The sequence below is a fragment of the Amblyomma americanum genome, chromosome 10 (assembly GCF_052857255.1).
Source record: "Amblyomma americanum isolate KBUSLIRL-KWMA chromosome 10, ASM5285725v1, whole genome shotgun sequence".
Taxonomy (NCBI): Eukaryota; Metazoa; Arthropoda; class Arachnida; order Ixodida; family Ixodidae; genus Amblyomma; species Amblyomma americanum.
Genome location: NC_135506.1, coordinates 52,371,936 through 52,393,948, shown reverse-complemented (window position 1 = coordinate 52,393,948; position 22,013 = coordinate 52,371,936). Strand labels below are relative to the sequence as shown.

General features: G+C 47.6%; 1 protein-coding gene across 1 annotated transcript in view; it reads left to right on the top strand.

Moving 5' to 3' along the window:
* Positions 1-22,013, top strand: part of LOC144108300 (uncharacterized) — a 106,984-nt gene that overhangs the window by 25,872 nt on the left and 59,099 nt on the right. Inside the window, exons 2-8 of the mRNA XM_077641565.1 lie at positions 7,335-7,545; positions 12,212-12,467; positions 13,251-13,386; positions 13,632-13,799; positions 16,118-16,270; positions 18,294-18,573; positions 21,311-21,471. Of these exons, the coding sequence (XP_077497691.1) occupies positions 7,338-7,545; positions 12,212-12,467; positions 13,251-13,386; positions 13,632-13,799; positions 16,118-16,270; positions 18,294-18,573; positions 21,311-21,471 (1,362 nt within the window). The 5' untranslated portion in view covers positions 7,335-7,337. The remainder of the gene's footprint in view (positions 1-7,334; positions 7,546-12,211; positions 12,468-13,250; positions 13,387-13,631; positions 13,800-16,117; positions 16,271-18,293; positions 18,574-21,310; positions 21,472-22,013) is intronic.

Sequence of the window (22,013 nt, the reverse complement as noted above, 5' to 3'; positions counted from 1 at the left end):
CTAACCTCTTAAAATCCACTTTCCCTTCACTATCCCTAAACCCCAATGCCTTGGGTAAGTCAGCTCCGCTGCCTTCCACTGTAGGGTGAAGCCCTTTACAGAAAAGTATCAAGTGTTCAGCCGTTTCCTCCTCCTCTCCGCACGCAATGCACAAAGTGTCTATCTCCTGGTACCTGACTCTATACTTCTTAGTCCGCAAAACTCCAGTCCTGGCCTCAAACAACAAGGAACTTCCCCTACAATTATCATAGATATTTTCTTTGACAATTTCCTGTTTAAAGGTCCGGTATGTTTCTAGTGCCGATTTCCGCGCAATCAGCGCCGCCTAGCGTCGGCCCGCTTAGTCCGAGGATCCGTGTCGAACTCCTATATGCCTTGGTGTCGCTAGGCAAATCGGCGCTTTAAGTCGGCAGCGCCGTAGAGCTAGAATCTTGTTCCGGCCGGCGCTATCTCACCCGATTGTGTGTTCTGGGTGTCAGGCATGACTAGAAGCTTTACTTGTCATCATGCCCGGCGAGTAAAATACGACACGCTTTCATGCTGTCACGATGATTGTGTGCTGAAGAGAACTGAAGCGTGAATGTCCTGCAGATTTATTGGTCTAAGAAAAATATGAAGAGCAGTTCAAACAAAAGCTGAAGCGGGCACAAAATTTGATCTTATCACAAGGAAGAACTAATCAACAAAACACACTTTGCATTAATTATTATTTGGTAAATTATTCTTCGACAAGAATGACGGATTCCATGCGCTTTACCATAGAGGCGGACAGATTTGTGGTTAGCTCAGTGCCGCGAAGCCAGTCCCACTCGGCGTGAACAGCAGCCCAGAGGGAGTCCTTGTTCATTTTGTGGAGCTGCAGTCCTGACAAGCGTGATTTCATAATCCCCCAGACATTTTCAATTCGATTTATGTCTGCTCCTTTTGTTGGGCACGAAAGTTTACGGATGGCAAGGTTCTCTAGTAAGGTTTCCACGGAACGTGAAGTATGGATTGAAGGAAGGTCGCACTTATAATAAAACAGCCTATCCTTGAGTGGTCCATCAAAAGCACAGGGCAGGACATCCTACTCGATTTCATTACAGTATTCGGCTGCTGTGAATGGTTCATATAGCCGTATAAGGGGACCCAAGTCATCGGCTGTGATGGCTCTCCACACATTCACGGAGAAGCTCCCGCTGAGGCCTGGTCGCTTGAAGCGGGTGGGATCAAAGCTGCATAAAGTAAAAGGAAAAGTTAGTTAAGAGCGCCTTTACTCACTTCGAATTCGTATAATACTCTCAGCCCAATCGCTGATGTGCCTGAACCCAGTAGTGTCCTGGCATAAAACAGGTACCGCGCTGTTACTATAGCATGGCCTTTATTCGGTCGCTTAGAATGCACGTCGAACCATTAGTTCATGGCATGCAGCAACCGAAAAGTATCCAAGCTAACTGGAGAACAAGTTTCTGACTTTAAAACGATGAAATGACATATTATATCACATGGAAGTCGCGCTCTCGTGTAACAATCATCGTCGGGTTATTTTAGTTAAATTTTGATACTACTCCTCCCACAGAAGCCGTAACTGAACGGACTCAGGACCGCATCTTTATAAAGACTATCGCAATTCAAGAACATTGTGGTGCAAAGGCTTACCGATGGTTGTCTTGGCGTCACACTTTCAGCCTGGCTTGTCCCTACGTTGGAAATGTGCTATCATCCGGGAACATCACTTGGCCCCATAGTCCACAGTGCAGTCCTTATGCGATTGTGCGAGTTGCAGACGGCAGCGTCATGGCGATCCGCCTTTCTTGCGGCTGTCCTGCTTTGAAGGCCCGCTTCGTGCAGACGCAGTCGAACCACTTGAATATCAACGTTTAGCCCAAGCTGGTTATTGATCTGCTCTGCTGTTAAAAAAAGGGGTTGTCTACGGCGGTTGCAGTTATCAGTAGGTATTCTTCCGCGGTCGTGGAATGTGGCCGCAAACCGTGAGGAAGGTCACGGAGTCTATATTTTCAGTTTTGCTGAATTTGAAAGCTCTGTTGACTGTTGAAAGCGGTCTTCCGGTAATCTCCGCAGTTATCTGGGGAATTTCACTGGGAAAATTGATTTCTTGGACACCCCCGGCATGACTTTCTTTTCAAGCTGAAGAGACTCAAGCCGGTAGCTTAGCTCCTGCGCCATAGGCGAATAGAATGCGAATGTGCAGCACCACTTCCAATCATCGTTTTTATTTCTTGAATTTTTTTAGATTTTAGATGCAAACCTAGAAACCAGCGACGATCGGGCTCGTACATCACGCTTCAGTTCTCTTACGCACGCAATCATCGTGACCGCATGCAAGCATGACGCATTTTACTTGCCGGGCATAATGACAAAGAAAGCTTTTCGTCCCCTGGTAAAGTCCGATACTCGGAAAACGCACGCGGTGCGATGGCGCCGGCCGGAACAAGGTTCTATAGCACTACGGCGGTACCAACTGAAAGCGCCTATTTACCTAGGGACACCAAGGCATATCGGAGTTGGACACTGATCCTCGGACTGAGCCGGCCGACGCTAGGCTGCCCTGATTGTTGGGGAAGCCAGGCTTTCCGCTGTTCGCGTTTCTTTTCATCGAGATAGTACTTCTGTCACAACGAGAAGACACAACAGTGTAGAAAATTATCACTAAAATTAATGATTACTACAGGTTGATTGTTAAAAACACTCCTCGAAATGTGCAATGGTAAACAATTGTTTTGCGACCGGGGTAAATGGGTACCTTCGAGAGTAAAGAAGCTCCTCAGTGTTTTTTTCTTTCGTTACTCGATATGAGACCTGAAGCATCAGAATTGAATACCGTGGTTCTCCGAAGCCAATCTGCTATAACTAACCTGTTGTAGCGTCACCACAAGCGTTTCCGCGAAACTTCATTGTCGTTGCAGGCAGCAACACTCCATTTATGAACATACTTGTTCTTTTCCGAACCTCGCTTACAAGCCTCCCTCTGGCGCAACATTAAAAACAAAATGCCCCAGGGCACGTCGCGTTGATCTTCATGGCAGACTATGCAGTGCCTATTCCGTACTATACAGTCGACCGGAAAGGTGAATGGAGCTCAGATCCACAGGCAGGAGCATCTGCGGGACCGCACCGAGGCGTTGGTATCGCACGCCGCTCGCTCACGGCCACAGCATCTACGGCCGGAGTGCCCCGAGTGACGACGCACTTTGCCTTCGCTCTCGCGCAGTGCTTCTCACGTTTGATATATTTCCAGCGCACCGTTCGGCTACTCTCTTGTTGAGGTCGCACCAAAGAGCGCGCATCGCCAGTAGTCGATCGCATGGCGCTGTCGCGCAGTAGCGGTGCATGCAAGCGGATGACCACACGGCATCAAACCTCTACACTGTGCAAAAGCAAATTGTCGTTTTGTTTAACGTCCCCGATTTACAGGCCTCTCCATATTGTTACGTGACGGCCAGCCGAAGTATTAGACGAGATGACTGATAGCAATGAGATGGTTTAATGGCCGCTGGCCTAGCGCGAACGCTCCATCTCGGGTAACTGCCAACTTCGTCGTCTTCGCCACACCACCCGGGGCCACCGAGCGATCTTCCCGATCGGTGCCAAAGAGACGCGCGAAGTGGTTACGGGCTTAAGAGGATGGTTGGACAGGAAGCAGAAAGCGGTGAGGTGCTGGCCGCCACGATGAAGGACATGGCTGAATGATACCTGGCCCGCGAAGCTTCCTGGCCGTAGGTCACCAGGAGCCGACGGCAGGGGCCCCAGGACGCGCCGAACGGCATGGGCAGGGGAACGGTGTCGTCACGTGTGGGCAGCGTCTCGGGTCGATGGGGTCGGATGCTTGAGTCAGGTTCAGTTCATCGTGTCGAGTGGTCTGGGCGGTGGACGGGGCGGGGTAAGAACGGCGAGATCGGTTCGGGTCTGAAAGGCTGGGGCACGGCCGGGCGACGCAGACCAAGAACTCACGGCCGACGACCACGGCTCCCGCATGTGCCGAAGCTCCCGGACCAGGATGGGATGAACTCCGTACCTCCACCAAATGTTACGTGACGGCCAGCCGAAGTATGAGACGAGATGACTGATGGCAATGAGGTGGTTTTATTGGCCTCTGGCCTAGCGCGAGCGCTCCGTCTCGGGCCATTGCCAACTTCGTCTTCTTCGTCACAATATTATATACGAGTGCTGTTCTTGCCTTGCCTTGACTTGGACCTTGCGTTGACTTGGAGTGGACGTTTAACGGCGGCCCCGAGTTTGCCTCTTGGGCGGGGGGAACTATTGTTTCCTGCTCTTCGTCTCTGTGCTCTTCGTCTCTGTGCACTTCGTCTATCTAAATGCGGCCGCTGCAGTCGTGAGAATCAGACCCGTGCTATCCTGCGCTGCATCTTAACAGCCAAGGCCACTGTGCCAGCGTTGCGCGTAACGCTCTGGTCCCTTGAGAGCACCTCTTGCAGTCCTTTCGCATGCCCTTTCCGCTTCTAGGATTATCGTAAGTGGCCCGAAAATCACTCGTAAGCATGTAAATTAGCTTCTCGAAGCGTATGTCCCTGGTCTGCCCGGCCTGTGCATAGACCGTGTTGCGTTTCTCCTGACGGTGTATGGCGCTTTGTGCACTGCGTCGATCTTTGCCCGGTCTGGTTCTGTGCGATTAATTTTACAGAAGAACCGTATGCCATATTTTAATGTTTGACATAACAAAACATGACACACTCAACCGGAGATATCTACTCACCGTAAGTGTGAAGGCCCTGCAGTCTGCGCGCATCTGTTAATCATTTAGGAAATCAGCTTTTCGGTAATCTATGTTCACATGTGGCTTTCGCATCTTGTTTACACGCCGAGATATGCAAGGTAATGTTTGCATTATACATTGAAACGCACCATTGCGCACACTGCATCTGACTAGGGCTGGCATGAGGTAGCTGTAGTTTGTGAAGCGCACACTAGCGAAATAGAACAGTCGAAAACCATAATGCTTCCGGAGCTCTTCAAGAGGCCAATTACACAACCTTAGTACTCCTACCAATACTTGGTTTTGTTTGGCTAAGCTTAGACCCAACGCTGTGTAACACCTCGCACACCAGTCTGCTGTCAACTTATCTCATTTACCCTTTCTGTAAACAGCTGAAGGCTCTTTTTTTTGAGCCCGGGCTGTGATGAACCCACCTGAGTCGAGGTGCTTTAACTAATTTGTAGTGGTCGTCCAAAACCTAGCGCACCTTCATGAATGTTTTTCCTCGAGGCACACCTGGCACAAAATTTCGTACTAATGAAATAAAAAAAAGCTTGTATGTCAAGCACGTGAAGATGAGCTGACAATTACCTACATTCTAGCATCTTAGACAAAATGAGAGAAACAATGAAACATTATTTCAGACAATTTTATAATGAACAGATTCCTTCCACTCCAGCTTGCTGCTAGAACGTGCCCTCGTTAAATTTTCTTCAGCTATTTTTAAGAGAACCTAAATTTCTGAACAAACTGATGTGTAAACAATATTTTGGAATCTTTAACACAACAGTCTTGGCCCTATGTTTGGTGCCTGGTTGCCTCAGGTGCTTTATGTGCTATAAACCCAGCAAACTCACAAAAACTGAAATGGAATTGGAACTAAGATCCTTGTTTTCGTTTTACAATGAAGGAATAGAGGGAGTGGAGACTTAGCAGCGTCTCAACCGCGGCGCAAGAAAATTTAATGGTGGAGATACCGTTCACTTGACCAACCAAGCCAACTAGGCTTTACAGCTTGTAGCTTTTGGTTCTGGTACTCTTGGATTGATGTTAGGGACGTAGTTAAGTAATTTCTGGCCTCATGTAATACCCCAGGGCTAGGGGGCGTGATGTCAGTCTGCGATGACGTCACTAAACTTTGTGTTAGGGTGCTGCGAATCTCGCTTATATCCGATGCAGGTATCGCGCCAAATACTTCGTTCTAACGCGAGAGCGTTAAGCGTGCCGTTCAGCGGAAAATGCGGCGTTGTCCCGTCCGGCGTTGCTGTATCGCGAAACTGTGCATTGGCCGAAAAAGATTGGCGTCACTCGTGTAGTGGTTGCATTGAAAGTGAATAAAATATTGCACAAATTGTGATTACAAGGTCGCAACATCAAACGGCATTACAACATGTAAATATCTAAAGTGAATGAATAGCTTTGCAAACTGCCAATTAAGAGGGCCTGCGGCCCTGTCAAGCTGGCTTTTCGGCAGCTTTTTCTGCAGGCCTCCTGCATCATTTAAAATTATGTAATATAAAGTCATAGTTATTAAATAAATTCGGGTAATTAGCGAATATTCGAACACCTATCCCTTGGATTGCGAGTCAGACGTCGTAACCCTATTACATGCAGGCAATTTTTTAAACATGGCGTTCAATGGAGTGATACAATGTTCTATTTACAGGACCTATTTGAAATGCCTTGAGAACTGTATGACCGGCCGGAATTCTAACTAGAGTGGCGTTTCCCCTTCATGGCATACTTAGCCTTGCTTGCCTTCTAGCGCTTTGTGGCCACGAAGTGTTTGGTTTTGGGATGATCTTAATACCGCTTGCTGTAGGCCACACAGGCACGTTCGTACGGATTGGTTAAAGCGGAATTTATATGCCTGTTGTTTGGTCTTTTACATAATGTATTAGCGCACGACTGTATGCAAATGAATGTTTGTGATCATGGAGGCACAAATTGAGGGAGTAGTGATTAAGCGAGTAGCAAAATGTATCGGGGAGGGGAGAGTGTACGCGAAGGACTGCGTGCCTGTGTCACGTGACAGTGGTGTGTCATGTGATTTGGTTTTATTTGTAGAGCGCGTGATAGGGTAATATGCTAATGAGACCCAGTGCAGCAGATTACGGCACCCGTTAACGCTATCACGTCATACCCTTAATGGCGGAGCTCACGTGTCTCGAAATTTGTTAACTGACTAATGCATGCCTAATGCATGACTAATGCAAGGCCGTCCGTTGAGTCATTTCCACCTTTGATATCTGAGCCAAGCATTAGTTTCACTTCAGCCATCACTTAAGACAACCAACCATCGACACTCTGCGGTTCCGCTGTGTTATGGACACCTGGGTATATCCTCGTTTTCTTGGCTCTCACACCCTGTGAACAGTTTTTGGCGAGTTATGTCCTACGCAGCACTTTTCACCACAGGCGTAATTGTCGCGTCGGTATTGTATGCAAGTGCCTATTCAGGATTTGACATCAATCAGTCTGCTTCCTTGCCTCAGATTTAGCGCACGTTATTTTAGTTAAGGACATAACTGGTGCCTATCCGAAACGCCCGTGCTCGTTTAAACGACTTGTGACCTCCCCCTCCCTCCCCCTCCCATTTTTTTTCCGCTTGGTTTTGCAGAACATGGCAAGCTCATCGAAGAAGGACCAGCGCTCAACTCTCATGACTGCAAAGTACATAGACACGATTCGAGGCTTCTGCACATACGGCCAACCTACCGCCAAGGACATCATCGACATCTTCAAGGAGTTGCACGGCTTTCTGAGCAAGGGAGCATTGACGCCTTCTTCATCGTCATCTCGTGGTGGCAAGCGCCGCACCCGTGACTCCGGTAATGACAGCTCGCTCTGGTCTTGTCCTGACTGTGTACCAAAAGAAGTAGGCTTCAGCTCCCGTCCAACCGGTCACCTCAAATGGCAGTTTTTTAGCCGCCGCGGTGGCTCAGTGGTTAGGGCGCTCGACTACTGATCCGGAGTTCCCGGGTTCGAACCCGACCGCGGCGGCTGCGTTTTTATGGAGGAAAAACGCTAAGGCGCCCGTGTGCTGTGCGATGTCAGTGCACGTTAAAGATCCCCAGGTGGTCGAAATTATTCCGGAGCCCTCCACTACGGCACCTCTTCTTCCTCTTCTTCCTTTCTTCTTTCACTCCCTCCTTTATCCCTTCCCTTACGGCGCGGTTCAGGTGTCCAAAGATATATGAGACAGTTACTGCGCCATTTCCTTTCCCCAAAAAACCAATTATTATTATTATTAGCCGCCGCGGTGACTCAGTGGTTATGGCGCTCTGCTGCTGACCCGAAAGACGTGGGTTCGATCTCGGGCGCGGCGGTCTAATTTCGATCGAGGCGAAATTCTAGAGGCCCGTGTACTGTGCGATGTCAGTGCACGTTAAAGAACCCCAGGTGGTCCAAATGTCCGGAGCCCTCTACTACGGCGTCCCTCATAGCCTGAGGCACTTTGGGACCTTAAACACCCATAAACCAAAACCAAAAACCATCAAATGGCTTTAAACTATATAAAGGACTTGGTAACAAAATGGGGGAAGAGGAAATTGATGAAAGGAGTGGGAAGAAACGGAACACAACGTGGATTCCAGCAAAACTGTTAATGTTTTCCTATCTACGTAGAAAACGACGAAATGGACTTGGGCGGCACATGTTATGTGAAGAGATGGCAGGTAATCAGCTGGGTGAGAGCAATGGTTATGAACCGAGATATAATGTAACCGGGACAGCAGTAACAGAGGCCCAGAAGTCGAGATTAGGGAACAAGCGTGGATAGTAATCTCAGCTTCTACAGCACGCAGCTAATTGGAAATCTCTGGGTGAGGTCTTTGAGCTGCAGGGTACGTAGCGGGTCACAGAGAACAAGAAAAAAACGGCACAAAACACAGGACCAGGAATTAGTGGAGAACACACCCCGTGATAGCCTGATTGTTTTATGCCGCCAACCAATCAGGTGGTGTGCCGTACACTTCTATCTGCTCCTGTGTTTAGTGCTGGCTTCTTGCTGTCAAAGAGATACTCTTCGAAGTCTCTGCCTTAACTCTGGCAAAACGTCAGATGATAGCGGAATCAATTTTTTCCCGTTGAGTTGGTATTCGTTAGGTTTCGTTTGTAGCGCCGCGTTTTTGTGTCTGTTCTTGTCCTGTCGGTCACACTGGAAGTCACACTGAGTCGCCTAGTGGAATAAAGTGGCGCAATTTATGAAGAAAAGAGTGACGCGGTAAATGCATTACTCGCACTAGACTAAAAAAAAAAAAACGCGCTGTTACAGAAGTGATGAGAGGGAAAAAGGGGAGGGAAAGAAATGCAGCACATCATGTGCATAATAGTATAGAACAGTCCACTCTGACGATGTCATTTTTTCATTTTATATTTGTTGACTAACGAAATGATTATAAAAACAGTTCTAGTCACTATTTGAGTTATCGTTATTTAATTCACACTCGAGGTGGCTCCGAACAGCCGTTATGCCTGGACAGAACTGTACCGCGATGCACAAGTAGACACAAGCATAAAGCGCGAATGAGTATGCACACTGTATATACACGCCACAATCGGCAAACGGTGCGTCAAAAGAATTCAGGCCGCAGGGTCTGCTGTTCAGCTTCATAGTGGGGCACCTACGGCACCTCTCCTAACTTAAAAACCTTTAGGAGAAGGGGGAGAATTATCAGTCTCCCTTTCGAGAACCTTAGTGGCTTCACAGGACTCTTAAGTTCCGTAATATACAGAGGCACTTGCCCATCTAGCGTGAAATTGGTTTGCATGAATTTGTCATGGATGAGGCAAGTTGGACAGGTGCTAAATACCCAACATGATTCATACACACAATGCTGGGAGTACAGAATGGTTGGTAGCTTAGGACATATAGTCTATGTCAGGCGCAGCTTTCAATGTCGGTCAGCCAAATGCACTATGCCAAGGTTTCAAGATTCCGCTTCACTTCGCGCAATCCGCGGTTTGCAGAGACTAACTGTATTTTACAAATAACAGGCGCGGTTATATTCGAAGTAATGACGTATACCTAAGGGCCGGTAACACTGAATTCGATTGACATATGGAAGCCATAGCTCTCAAAGTGGCCGAAAAAGACCAAGAAATCTCTTCTGGTATGAGGGTCCCATGCGATATGACGCTGAAGGATGACGGAACCATGGACCAGCTGTGCCCTGTATTTCTTTCAGCCTTCTTGAAAAAATTAGACAGCGTCCAGCAGTTAGTTCTTGCTGGGATTAGAGTTCGCCCATCAACGTGCGATTGATTTCGACATGCCACACTGGGCGGACCTTTGTAGATTCCAGCGCAGGACAAATACCCAGGGTAGAAAGAGCTGATATGCAGAAACTGCTTAAGTTCACAGGTTAGGCGCTACACTTTCTATTCATTTTGAGAAATATATAAGAGCGATTTTCTCAGCCACTATACTAGCTGGCTCCTCCGGGTCGTTTTTATCCTATTCCGTATTATCCCTTCGTTTAAATGAAATAGAATGTTGAATTTGCATTTAATATGTACGCTTTTGTGATATTTTTTCCTAAACCAATATTTTTGCTCCTTTCGTAAAATACAGCTCTCCAATGCCTACTGCACAGGTGAGCACCATCATAGTTCCGGTAGGTTTGCATCTCTATGCTGGTAAAGATGAAAAAAAATGTCCAGCTTGCTTTCTTCTATTGTATTTCTCATAACGCGCCAAATGAAACAAAAATACCATTTGGGATATCCAAGGTCAGCGTCCAAAAACAAATTTCCTTCAATTCCTTGCCAGAAACAAGATAGACTGAAACTTCTGTTTGGTGTTCAGTAGCTGTTTAGCAAGTAGCCGTGCCAGTTTTAGGCGTATTTGCTTGCGAGTTCTCCTTTTTTGTGATCGGTTCTGTACCTCTCTCAGTAAACTACTGGTGACGACGGTTCTTTCACTCAACCGCATCACCATATAGCACCGAGGCGATATCTCCGATATCTTGGGTTGTCACCGGGAATATCACAGGATATAGATTCCAGTGATGCCGCTTGGGATGATCATGAGCGCCGCGTCTACTATGGCATTTCAGAGATGGGGTCTAGAAGGAAGGTATTCCTTGTTTAGGACGCCCAGATTACGTGCTTAAGTGGCTCGGAAACATTTATGGTCACCTGTGTTGGCGCTTATTGAGGAACTCTGGCTGTGCAGTTGTTAGAAAACACTTTATGGCGCCCTTAAATCATCGTGCTAGGGGTGCAGTGCCGACAGACGCCCACTTCTCCTATACTTCAACGTGTATGCGATGCGATTCACCCAGCTCGTTTAAGCTCGCAGTAACCCTAAACGCCCAGCGTTCATGGCTTTTCGAAAATGCAATGGTTTGCGCTGAATGCATGGCACACTTATTCAAAGTCAGTTGGCGAGGCGGATGTATGAGGCCGGCTGATGTTTTAGTCCATCACCTATTATCCCATTTCCAACCCACGCAGAGAGTCACGCTGTTATCTTGATGTAGTGTTTCAAACACTAGGATTTACACGATACGTTACTAATTTATATGAGCGAGAACTCTGCTCAACCTTTCAAGCACTGAATGCAGCCTCTTGGCCGTTCACTCTGTGTAGCAGAATCGATCTCTCCAGCATTATGTGGTGACTTGCAAATAGGGGTAAAAAAAATGGAGCGGACACTTAAGCTCCGCCTTAAGGGTATGACGCAATAGCGTAGTGGGCTAGGCTTTCCCATTCTGATCAGTTTTGTTACCTTGGAACGCATGAAAATTTTTTCAATCGCTTTAATTAATTGATCAATTACACACTCTAGAGTTTCTTAATTACCATCATCAAGCATTGGCTTTTCATTCTGAGCATTTTGACACCCTTGAACCCCCTTTCTCTAAATTTTATTTTTCATTTCTTTAATTATTCAATTTCCCCGCCGCGGTGGCTCAGTGGTTAGGGCGCTCGACTACTGATCCGGAGTTCCCGGGCTCGAACCCGACCGCGGCTGCTGCGTTTTTATGGAGGAAAAACGCTAAGGCGCCCGTGTGCTGTGCGATGTCAGTGCACGTTAAAGATCCCCCAGGTGGTCGAAATTATTCCGGGGCCCTCCACTACTGCACCTCTCTCTTCCTTTCTTCTTTCACTCCTCCTTATCCCTTCCGTTACGGCGCGGTTCAGGTGTCCAACGATATATGAGACAGATACTGCGCCATTTTCTTTCCCCCCAAAACCAATTATACATTAATTATTCAATTACAATGATTTCATGAACTCGTTATCGCTTATCAAACACCAATCGATCATCAATCACTAGAACCAGGAATTACTATGATACATTTTTTTTTTACGCAGCAACCGATTATTTCCTACACGCGGTGCCGACTGCGACTACTACGCCCACGGCTTTTCGACCGAACGAGCTGTAAACGCTATCGCGTAATAATGCGAACCGACGTATCACTTTGATGAGAGCGGCTCCTGAAACCAGCCTAATTCTTTTCGGTTTCCCTTCGAATGCCGTCGCAGCGATTCAAGGCAGCAGCGGCTACCGCGAGAACTTCGACCGGCCCTGCACTTGTAAGCCAGGCGAGAAGCAGTGCTGGCTCGCGTCCGAGCTGGAGCCGTGGAACCGGGTGCTGTCTCAGAGCTTCATGGAGCTGCGCGAACACTCGTGGGGCGAACTTGTCCTCCAGGGGTTCAAATGTCTCCAGAGCGATGTCCCGGGATTCCGTGATGTCCTCCGGACCTCCCTGCTCGTGAGCGTGCTTCTGCAGCAGCACAGGCGAGTGGCGCATGCGGCCGACCTGGGGAGGGCATCCCTTTCGCGTGCTGTGCTTTCCAGTGTTGCATACTGGAGGATATTGATGCGAAAGCATTACTAGGCTATGCCGGCGGATTGGTGTCATCAAAACGTGTAGGCAGCAGTGGTGACGTTCTCAGAAAAGTTAGGACCAAGCGAATAGTTGTAATCGATAGGGGATGATGTGAGGATGCTGCGCAAAAAAATTATGTCAATAGGATGATTAGTTACCTATTAGTCAAAAATGGGGAAAAAACGTCCAAATAGCCCGGAAGTCGATATAGTGAGTGGGCTGGAAAACAGCCGTGGACGGCAAAATAGTAGAAAATCGTGCAAAAGAGTGAAAATCGTGCAAAAGAGTGAAAATAATGTTTGCAATGGATTGAAAAGAAAGTGTTCCATGAATGAAATGTAAACGATTAAATAATTTCATTGTTATGAAGTAATTAGTTCATTAATTAGAAGCAAAGGTCATTGGACGGTTGAATAGGTTGGACGGGTATAAAGTAAGTGGACGGGAAAGCAAAAATAGCGCCAAGCAACATAGCGTCCAGTGTTGTTCGTACCCATGAGTAGCGCACCAGTGAAGTTAAGTTTGGTTACTGGGACCCATAATAAGACAAAAGACGACGACGGAACAATGCGCGTCGACACTTCATTCTTTCCTGCTCTTTCTCGTACTGACATCTTTAAAAAGCTGGGCTTAATAACCAGCCCAACAGCAAGCATTCAAGTTTGTTTCTTTTTTTTTTGCCAATGTTTCAGATGTGTGACCAAGGTCGTGATGAACACAGCTTTTACGAACATCGAGATGCCCATCTTCTGGCATTCCGTGCAGAACGGTGGTGCGGGGGTGCGCTACTTCGAGTTCACTTCTTCAGTGAACTTTCAACTCAGCCTGGTGAGCCGAGAAGTGCCAGTATAGATATATCAGAGCGTCACTATATACGGCGGCAGCCAACCGCCAACAGCGCATGCGCAGATAGCTTAGATACGCCAGGTGCACCACCCCTGGCCCCTCGGTGGCCTCTGAGTATGCTCTCTTGGCCGCTGGCAGTACTCGATCACGCTGTGATTTCCGGTGGAGAATGACCAATCGTAATGATTTTTTTCCTTCTTTCTCTTTTGTCTCTGCTTCCATTATAGCTAGAGTACTTGGGCATGGAATACTGGGCGCAATCGACGGTCTGCCTCCCGGCACTCCACTCTCTGCTCATATCGCGAATCCTTTTCGATGAAGGCGTGGCTCGCACCCTGGGCGGCTACTTAGAGCGCACCACTACTCTCAAGTCCATCGCCTTTCACACCGTGGAGGTAACGCATGCATGTTGTAATCGCTTGTATTTTGTTGATGCGATGGTCTGCTATTCTGCAGTCCGCAAGGTCAAATAAGGAAGCATCTTGTCGGCTTAACTGTGTTTATATTTAGTTGTGCATTTATATCGATGCATCTTTAAAATATGACGCCTTATCAATTGCACAGAGTTGCGGATAGAGGGTCAGCTACAATGGCTGCTGTAAAATTTGAGTAATTGGTGGGTGCGTAAATTAAAGGGCCCTTACATAATTGCTAATGGACGTATTCTAGTGCAACAGTAGTGTAGAGGTGGTCTTTGTGGGTATTGGAATCAGATTTGAATGCTCTACGTGGAGCTTATATTTTAGAAATTGTTCTTAAGAATCGCTGCTCACAGCAGCTCACAACCGATTTGGGCGGCACACCTCAGCGTGCGTCCCCTACTCCGATGACTTCCGTGGGCAGACGGGGCAAGCTTGAGGGCTGGCCCTTCTGCCCTCACATTCACGGGGGGAATGTGAGTTCCTGCGGGCACCCTGCACATCTAACTCCGCTGCGACGTGCGCGTCACTCGCAGCGGACTTAGATGCGCAGGGTGCTCATGGGAACGATTGTCCCCAGTGTGAAGACTCTCATCCCTCCCCAGCCCACACTACGGGGGAATGTGAGGGCAAGTCGGGTCTAGGAAAACGCATATCTACTTGTCCAGAGCAGTGGCAGTACCTGGTGGCCAGCTTTGACCTCAACGAACGGCTTAAGCTGATCGAAACGGTCGAAAAGGCTGCTGAAGACAGTGGAGTCCTAGACAAAGGACCGAACCCTGCTCTCCGATCAATAGGTTTGGCATTTCCAATAATGGTTTTCAATCAATCCGTAACCGCAGCTCAGAAAGTACGAGGCAGTCCAAGGATTCGTTTCTTCGCTGATAGCGCAAACATCTCTCAGAAGGAGGCCAATTAGCGCAAGTTCCTTCTCTAAAACACATTGGGAGCCTTTCAAAGTGATCAGTTTTAAGAAGTTATGTTCAAACCCTAAGCAACTGAAAATCTAGAGGAAACAAGGTTTTAAATTCAGCGCCATTCTAAGGCACGGGCTCAAGTTAGCACCGCAAAACATATTTGAGGGAAGCAGTTTTCTCATCTACCATGCATGAAACTCTCCGATGCGGCTGCCAGGTATTGAAATCTTATCTCAAAGAAATATTTAGAAACGACGCAGCCGTCAACTCATCCTAGTAGGAAGGGACTCATGGCGGAGCTCATAATTTGGACATGAACGCAAGGAGTCTGATGTGGAAGCCAAGAATGCATTCCTGCATTAAAATGGCGGCACATTTTCGCAATGCACTTGCGGCGATGTTGCTTAAAAACGTGCTGTTTATTGCAGCATTTCGGAGAGTGCAAGTGCTGAAAACATAAAATTTTCCCAGAGAGTGTGGCTTATATTGTTTTGTAATCCTAAATGGTAGTTTGCTTACGCGGCAACGTTGTTTGCGCTATTACAGAACGACTTCCGGTCATCTGGTATTGGACTGCGGTGCGTCTGTTCAAACACTCTGGATTTCGGAACTTATGTTCTCACAACTTTTCCTTGCATTTAGTGGAAACAACATTCATTTTTTTTGTGTTAATATGTTCTCAGAATAACAAAGATATATGAAAAAAATATGATGAAATAAAATTTGAGTAACTTTATGAGCAATGTCAATAGGCAACTACTGAGGTTAAAAGTGTGCAGGCCGCTGGCCGTTTGCGGTCTCGTTTGCAGGCTAGCCGAGGTGTATGTAATATCTCCATGCTGCTAAGTGGTGGTAAAGTGGTGCTTAAGTGCTAAAGTTTTGTGCATTTCTTCCGTATCCACTGCCCGCCAAGAAAAAAGAATTATCGGTGGCTTAGCTCTGCTACGCCTAGTTTACGTAGCGAAGGGAGCCATTAGCTGATGGAGCCGAACTGATGTCAGCCTGTGAGTCTGTTAGTAGTGCCTAACAGCCCGGGCAACGACTTCGGGCTTCGTCGAGTTCATTTCTCGAAGCCTACGTTGCTGCCGTGGCTGGCAACTGACGGCCGAGCGCATCGCCTCCCGTATTCGTTCACCCTCGCGCGCATGCGCAGCAACGTACGCGCAGCGGTGGAGGGGACGGGGCAGCGGAGTGGGTGGCGGTCAAGGCGGCGGCGCCGCTTTGACGTCACGCGTGGCGCACCTGTGGCGAAACTCATGCTTGCGCAGTAAAAGCAGATGGTCAAGACGGTCGAAACCGGTCCGGCTAGCGTAGTGTAGATTTCGCTACAATATAAAGTCCTTGTGACGTGCTCACTGCCATTTGTTGCTTGCGCAGGCTGAATGTAAAAACGCTACTGTGTTCCTCGACCACCTGGCTCGAAACAGGACAGTCACAAGCCTCTTGCTGCAAGAACACTTCGTGATGGCGCAAGGGGGCCAAGCACTTGCTAGTGTCCTGAAAAACCACGCCGCCCTTGAGAACCTCGAGGTAAGGCGTAAGTTAGTTTCTGTAGAGTGATTGTTTGTGTATCTCATTTCGCACACAAAAACAGTCTATACGCCACAAGTTTCTTCGCTGCTGGCGCATAGGAGAGGCGTTCGAATGTTCCGACCCTAAGTGAGACAGACTGGCGGAACTTCAGCGTTGCAATACTATTTGCAATTGATTAGCTTTCCTGTCTTGTTTTATTCAGTCGAATTTCTAAGGAGGCGAAATTCTAGAGGCCCGTGTGCTGTGCGATGTCAGTGCACGTTAAAGAACCCCAGGTGGTCGAAATTTCCGGAGCCCTCCACTACGGCGTCTCTCATAGCCTGAGTCGCTTTGGGACGTTAAACCCCCATAAACCATAAACCAACCTTGTCTTATACAGCACCCCTCGAGCTTGAAGATCGCTAGTTGACAGTGGCTGCAAGCAAAAACATGACTCATTATGCAGAAGGGTTGAAATGCGGGCCAGTTGGTACATTGTAAATTAAAAAAAAACAGTCACAAAAGACAAAGGACAAGAGAAGGAGTGTTCACGCCACAACGGCTGGACTATCAACTGAGATTTCTTAGAAATAACATAGTCCCAGCAAGGCCAGCAGAGCATGTGCAACAGCATCATCACAAATCACAGCGCGTAGGACACACCAGATATCACCTCCACCGTGACCGACCTAAAAAAGCGAATTCTTTCTCGAGTAAGCGGACCGAGGTGGTGCTAATGCAATCATGGCCTGGTTGTCGTTTGTGACTGTTTTTTTCAAGTTACTATGACCCATTATGCCATGATCAACATTCTAGGGACATTGTTGGGAATTATTCATAATCACATGCGTAATGTACAGAGGGCGAAGAAATCATCATACGGAGCTCTCCAAACGCGACCAGTCTTGCTGAAGCACGGGACAGAATCTTGAGGAGGCGACTCGTGATCCCATCTGCATTCATCAGAAAAATTAGTTGAGTGCAGGAGAAATGCCTCGCACACTGCATTCCATTGTCGTATACCATAATAGTTGAAGCTATGCCAGCAGATTTTGGAATGTCACCCCAAAGCATGAGTGTTTGCACTGGGGGCTGCGATTCGTTTCCTTTGGTACCCACTTTGTCCACAGTACACTAACGCTACAAACGTCAATTTCTCTCATTTTCGTTTCAGGCTGCATTTCAGCAGCGTCTGTTATCAAATCTACGCCAGCCTGCGTAATTTTAGTTCACGTTGCCGCCACAAGTTACCTTTCCACTCTAGGCGCGCTCTCGTTTGTAACACGGCTTTCTCAATAGCCTCAAAGCTCTTGCTGCATAGACACATGAGAACCGCTAGGATATGGCTAGTATGCGCTTTCGTTCTCCGGGATACCTATAGACGGTCTATATAGGTTGGAGGTATAGCTGCCAAACGTACACCTCGCCATTCCTATTCACTTACTCTTCTTCATGGTCAGACGTTGCTGTTACTGCCCCATCTAGATAGATACACCTTTCTGCTACTTCCGGCAACTCACCATCTTTTGCATGTTGTTTTTTTCTTTGTGTGTGGGAAACGCCGCTTAAATTTTTATACCTATTTCACAATGATCGTTCGTGTGTGGCTATCTACTGGCGAGTCGTTTTGCCATCGTAAAATACCTTAGATGAACCCAGCCACGTTCAAGTCCTCTGCTATGCGGATGCTTTTCAGTTGTTCAATGATAACAAGTTACATGTTATCTGCGGAATATCAGTTTTCGAGCGTGAGCCATTCTATACGACAGCTGAAGGGTGGGAGGTCTTGTAAATTATGTGCTACAGCCCTCGTCGTCAGTTTGTGGAGGTGGTAGCAATATCTTTTATTTGAAGCAGAACTTAAACCGAGTAGATGTGCGAAAGCACGTGCCTATCCTGGTTGTCTCATTGTTTTACTTTTCTCGGTTATTGGCACATCCGATGACGATATTTTGATAGTAGCTTTAGTTAATGAAGAAGACGACGTGCAATGCACAGAGTGAGAGAGTGTATATCGTTTTTTTTTCTGTTACGGCGGCAGATCCACGGCAGACAGGACCACTCTCCCTCGGCTGTGCTTCGTGCTGCTGTGCAGAGCTCCTCTTTAAAGTCCCTCTCCGTGCATTGGTTCGCCATCCGTGCCGAGGACATAGAGGCCATGGCCGCCGCCCTGACGCGACGCCCACCTTCATACGCGATCTTGCCCGGCGCAGCGGAGAAGTCACCAAGGACACAGACAAGCCGCCTCGAAAGACTCGCATTCTTCGACTGCATTGAGTGCAAACCGCATGTGCAGGCGGCCTACGGAACACTCATTGGAGGCAAGGACTGAGTTTCCCTCTTGACATGGTTTCATTGAAAGTTGTAGTTCGAAAGGAGCCTGGGACGAAACAGAGAGGGCGCAAGCAGAGCAGGTGTTCTGCGCTGTACCAGCTTCTTCTGTACAGCCTTCAATTGTGGTTTAGTTCAGCGCTTAAAAAAAACTTCCTTACTGGACCACCACCAGGCCTAAACTATGATCCTCCTGAAAGAGTTAAAGATCTTGCGTAACGATCGACCATACGTTGAAGCTCGTGCGCGCAGGTGGTAGGTTAAGCCTACGCTAACAAAACCTTGCAATTTATGGGGATAAACACTTTCCCGACTGGTACCACCGCGGTGGCTCAGTGGTCATGGCGCTCGGCTGCTGGTTCGAAGGGCGTGGATTCGATCCCGGCTGTGGTGGTCGAATTTGGATGGAGGCGAAATTCTAGAGGCCCGTGTGCTGTGCGATGTCAGTGCACGTTAAAGAACCCCGGGTGGTCGAAATTTCCGGAGCCCTTCACTACGGCGTCTCTCATAGCCTGAGTCGCTTTGGGACGTTAAACCCCATAAACCAAATTTGGTTAACGAATCAATCGTTCGTTCAGCCTTGGTTTCGATTGAAATTATCATGTTGATTCCGATGTGTTACACCGGGCGCGCTCTTGTAGTTGCCAGCGTAGCAGAAATGTCGAGGGAAGAAAGTTTCGAAATACGAGGGAGGTTATTGTGCTCGCCTGCTGACCCGAAAGACGTGGGTTCGATCCCGGCCGCAGCGATCGCATTTAGACGGAGGCAAAATGATAAAGGCTCATGCACTCAGCGATGCCAGTGCACATTAAAAAATCTCGAGGTGGTCGAAATTATCCGGTGTCCTCCACTATGACGTCCCCCATAGCACGAATCGATTCGGGACGTTAAACACCGTAAACCAAACCACCAAATATGAGGTATTTTCGACTTCTCAAGGTGTGGTCAAAGACTTGTTTCCCAAGCATTTCGGCCTAAATAAGCCGAGCACCAGACCAGGGGAAAACTTGTACTCACTGTATCGCCGGTGGTTACCCGGCGGCACTGCGGATCGAACCCCGCACTTCCCACATGCGAAGCGGATGCTCAACTACGTGACCACCGCTGCGGCTCGTAGAAACTAAGTTAACCGGGAAGGAAAGCATGTACATGGTAGGGTGAAACCAAATTATTCCAAGTTAGCAGTCTTTGTTCGCCTTGTTGGTAGGGCGACTTCCCCAGTTTGACAGTGGTCCCGGGTACCCCGGACTAAAACGAATTTTTCTTCCGATACAAAGTTTCTACTTCAGCCGTGTGGCGGCAATTGGGTGGATGCTAATGAGTAAATACTCTTATAACAAATATATCCCAGCTTAGGGGATTTTCCTAAAAACATTAGACGGATATTTCCCAATTCGGCTTGATCAGTTCGGTCTCGCCCTACCGCCTACATGTTCGATGACCTGGTTAGCATAGGTGGTACAGCGTCCGCCTGATACGCTTTCCGGACGAGGACGAATTTTTTCCTCAGATACGGAATCGAACCCGCGTCTTTAGCGCCAGCAGCCGAGCACCATAAGCACTGAACGACCGCGCCAGTTTGAAAGTTGAGATATGATTACGAATGCTATTGGCATATCTTAATAAAAGAAGGGGGCTGAAGCAGATCCTTGAGGTACCCCTGAGCCGTACTGTTGCGGGGTCCCTAATTATTGGACCTCTATATGACCTAATTATAATTATTGGAGCTATGTATGATAATGCTTCCGCCTTAAACGGGGTTCCTAAATATTATAATTATGCAACCTCTGTATTAAAATTCTCGCTCCTTTAATTGGCTGCCTCCTTTCATAACGCGTCAACTGTCGCTCCTGACGTCGCCGACATAGACGGGTCGAGCCGTCATTGTGAGCCACTTTTCTTCGTTAGCCCATTAATTAATTAATTAATTAATTAATTAATTAATTAATTCATTCATTCATTCATTTCCCTAGTGAAACTGTGTTGTCTGGCGAAGCGTCGATTTGGATGTCCAGAAAATATCGCAACTCAAATTGGAGGACCACATGTTCCGCATTATTAACAGCAACCACTTTGTCCCTTATGTGGCCCTTATGGTGAAAACTAGGGACGATAGAATTTTCTGCGGACGCAGTGGGAGCCCTGGAGTTTTTTTAGACAAAATTTAATTGTTGTGGCATGAGATCTTGAAGCGAAAAGCTTCACCACGCTTGGTAAAGGCGTCGTCGCGTTAAGCCGGAGAATCACCTTGAACTACCTTCAGCCCAACCACGTTAGCCTGTATTACCATATGTGGTGCAGTTAAGGTGTCGAACCTTTGATACCTGACCTTGACTCGTGAACTTTAGTTGACCTTTGACCTCAAGTTGACCTCTGACCTTTGACATTGGGCGACCTTTGGACTGACCTTTGACCTTAAGAACATCCGATGGGGTGATGTGAAGCCACGTGATGACATCCGATGGGGATGTCGTAAGACCATGAGATACTACATCATAGCCGCGTGGTCATGTGAGTACATAAGAACGGCTGTCACGAGCGTGTAGCGGAGCTGCCATGGATGAGCCTCAGGCGCTTAGCAAGCGTGCTTGCATTTCGCTGTATTTCAGAGTCAGCCAAGTTAAGCCACTGCCATTTTTTTCTTCGGATGCGTGTTCTGCACAGAACGCAATAAAGAGAAGCCATTTTCACATGCCCCCTTATGTGCGCGCGTCTGTCCCCGCTCAGGCGTCCTGGTGCAGCTCAAGATTAAAAGGTGCTTCTTGGGTGAGGTGTTCGCTCTAGTTGCTGCCTGCCAATTGCGCACTGACTCTCGGCTACGCGTCCTCGACGTGAAGGAAAACGTGCTCCCCGTCTCCGCCACCCACGCCCTGGTTCAAGCGCTAGAGGTGAGGGAAATTGTTGCTTGAAGGTTTTCTCACATACAGGACAAACCCTTCTATATCCTTGGCAGCAAGCAGAGAGATTTAAGAGCTGTCTTGTTTTGATAATGGCTGCAACTTCAAACTAATTAGTATTTGTCTATTAAACGTGACACAGGAGTGAAGTTTAGAAGAAAATCGTTTTTTTTTATTTCAGAAGGTATTGCTGCGCCTTATCGCTTTGAAGGCTTGTAGTCGCCATAGTTGTAGCTGAAGAGACAGCTATGTCACATTTTTCTGGCAGGAATTATGATCAAAAATATCTTAACAATTTTGCAAAGCGCCGTTGTGCGGGCGTCTCTTCAGTAAAACAAGCGAAATGACAATAGGGTTATACAACTGCGATGTCATTGTCAATGGCAGTACCTGTGGATTTCAAACTTTAGTGGCGCTGAATTTCGCAGTCAGTAAGCGTACCTGGAAGGATGATCTAGAGCAAAATGATAGACAGTGAAAGAAACAACATGTATTGTTAGTCGTCGATTTTTTGTCAACATTAGAACAATGAA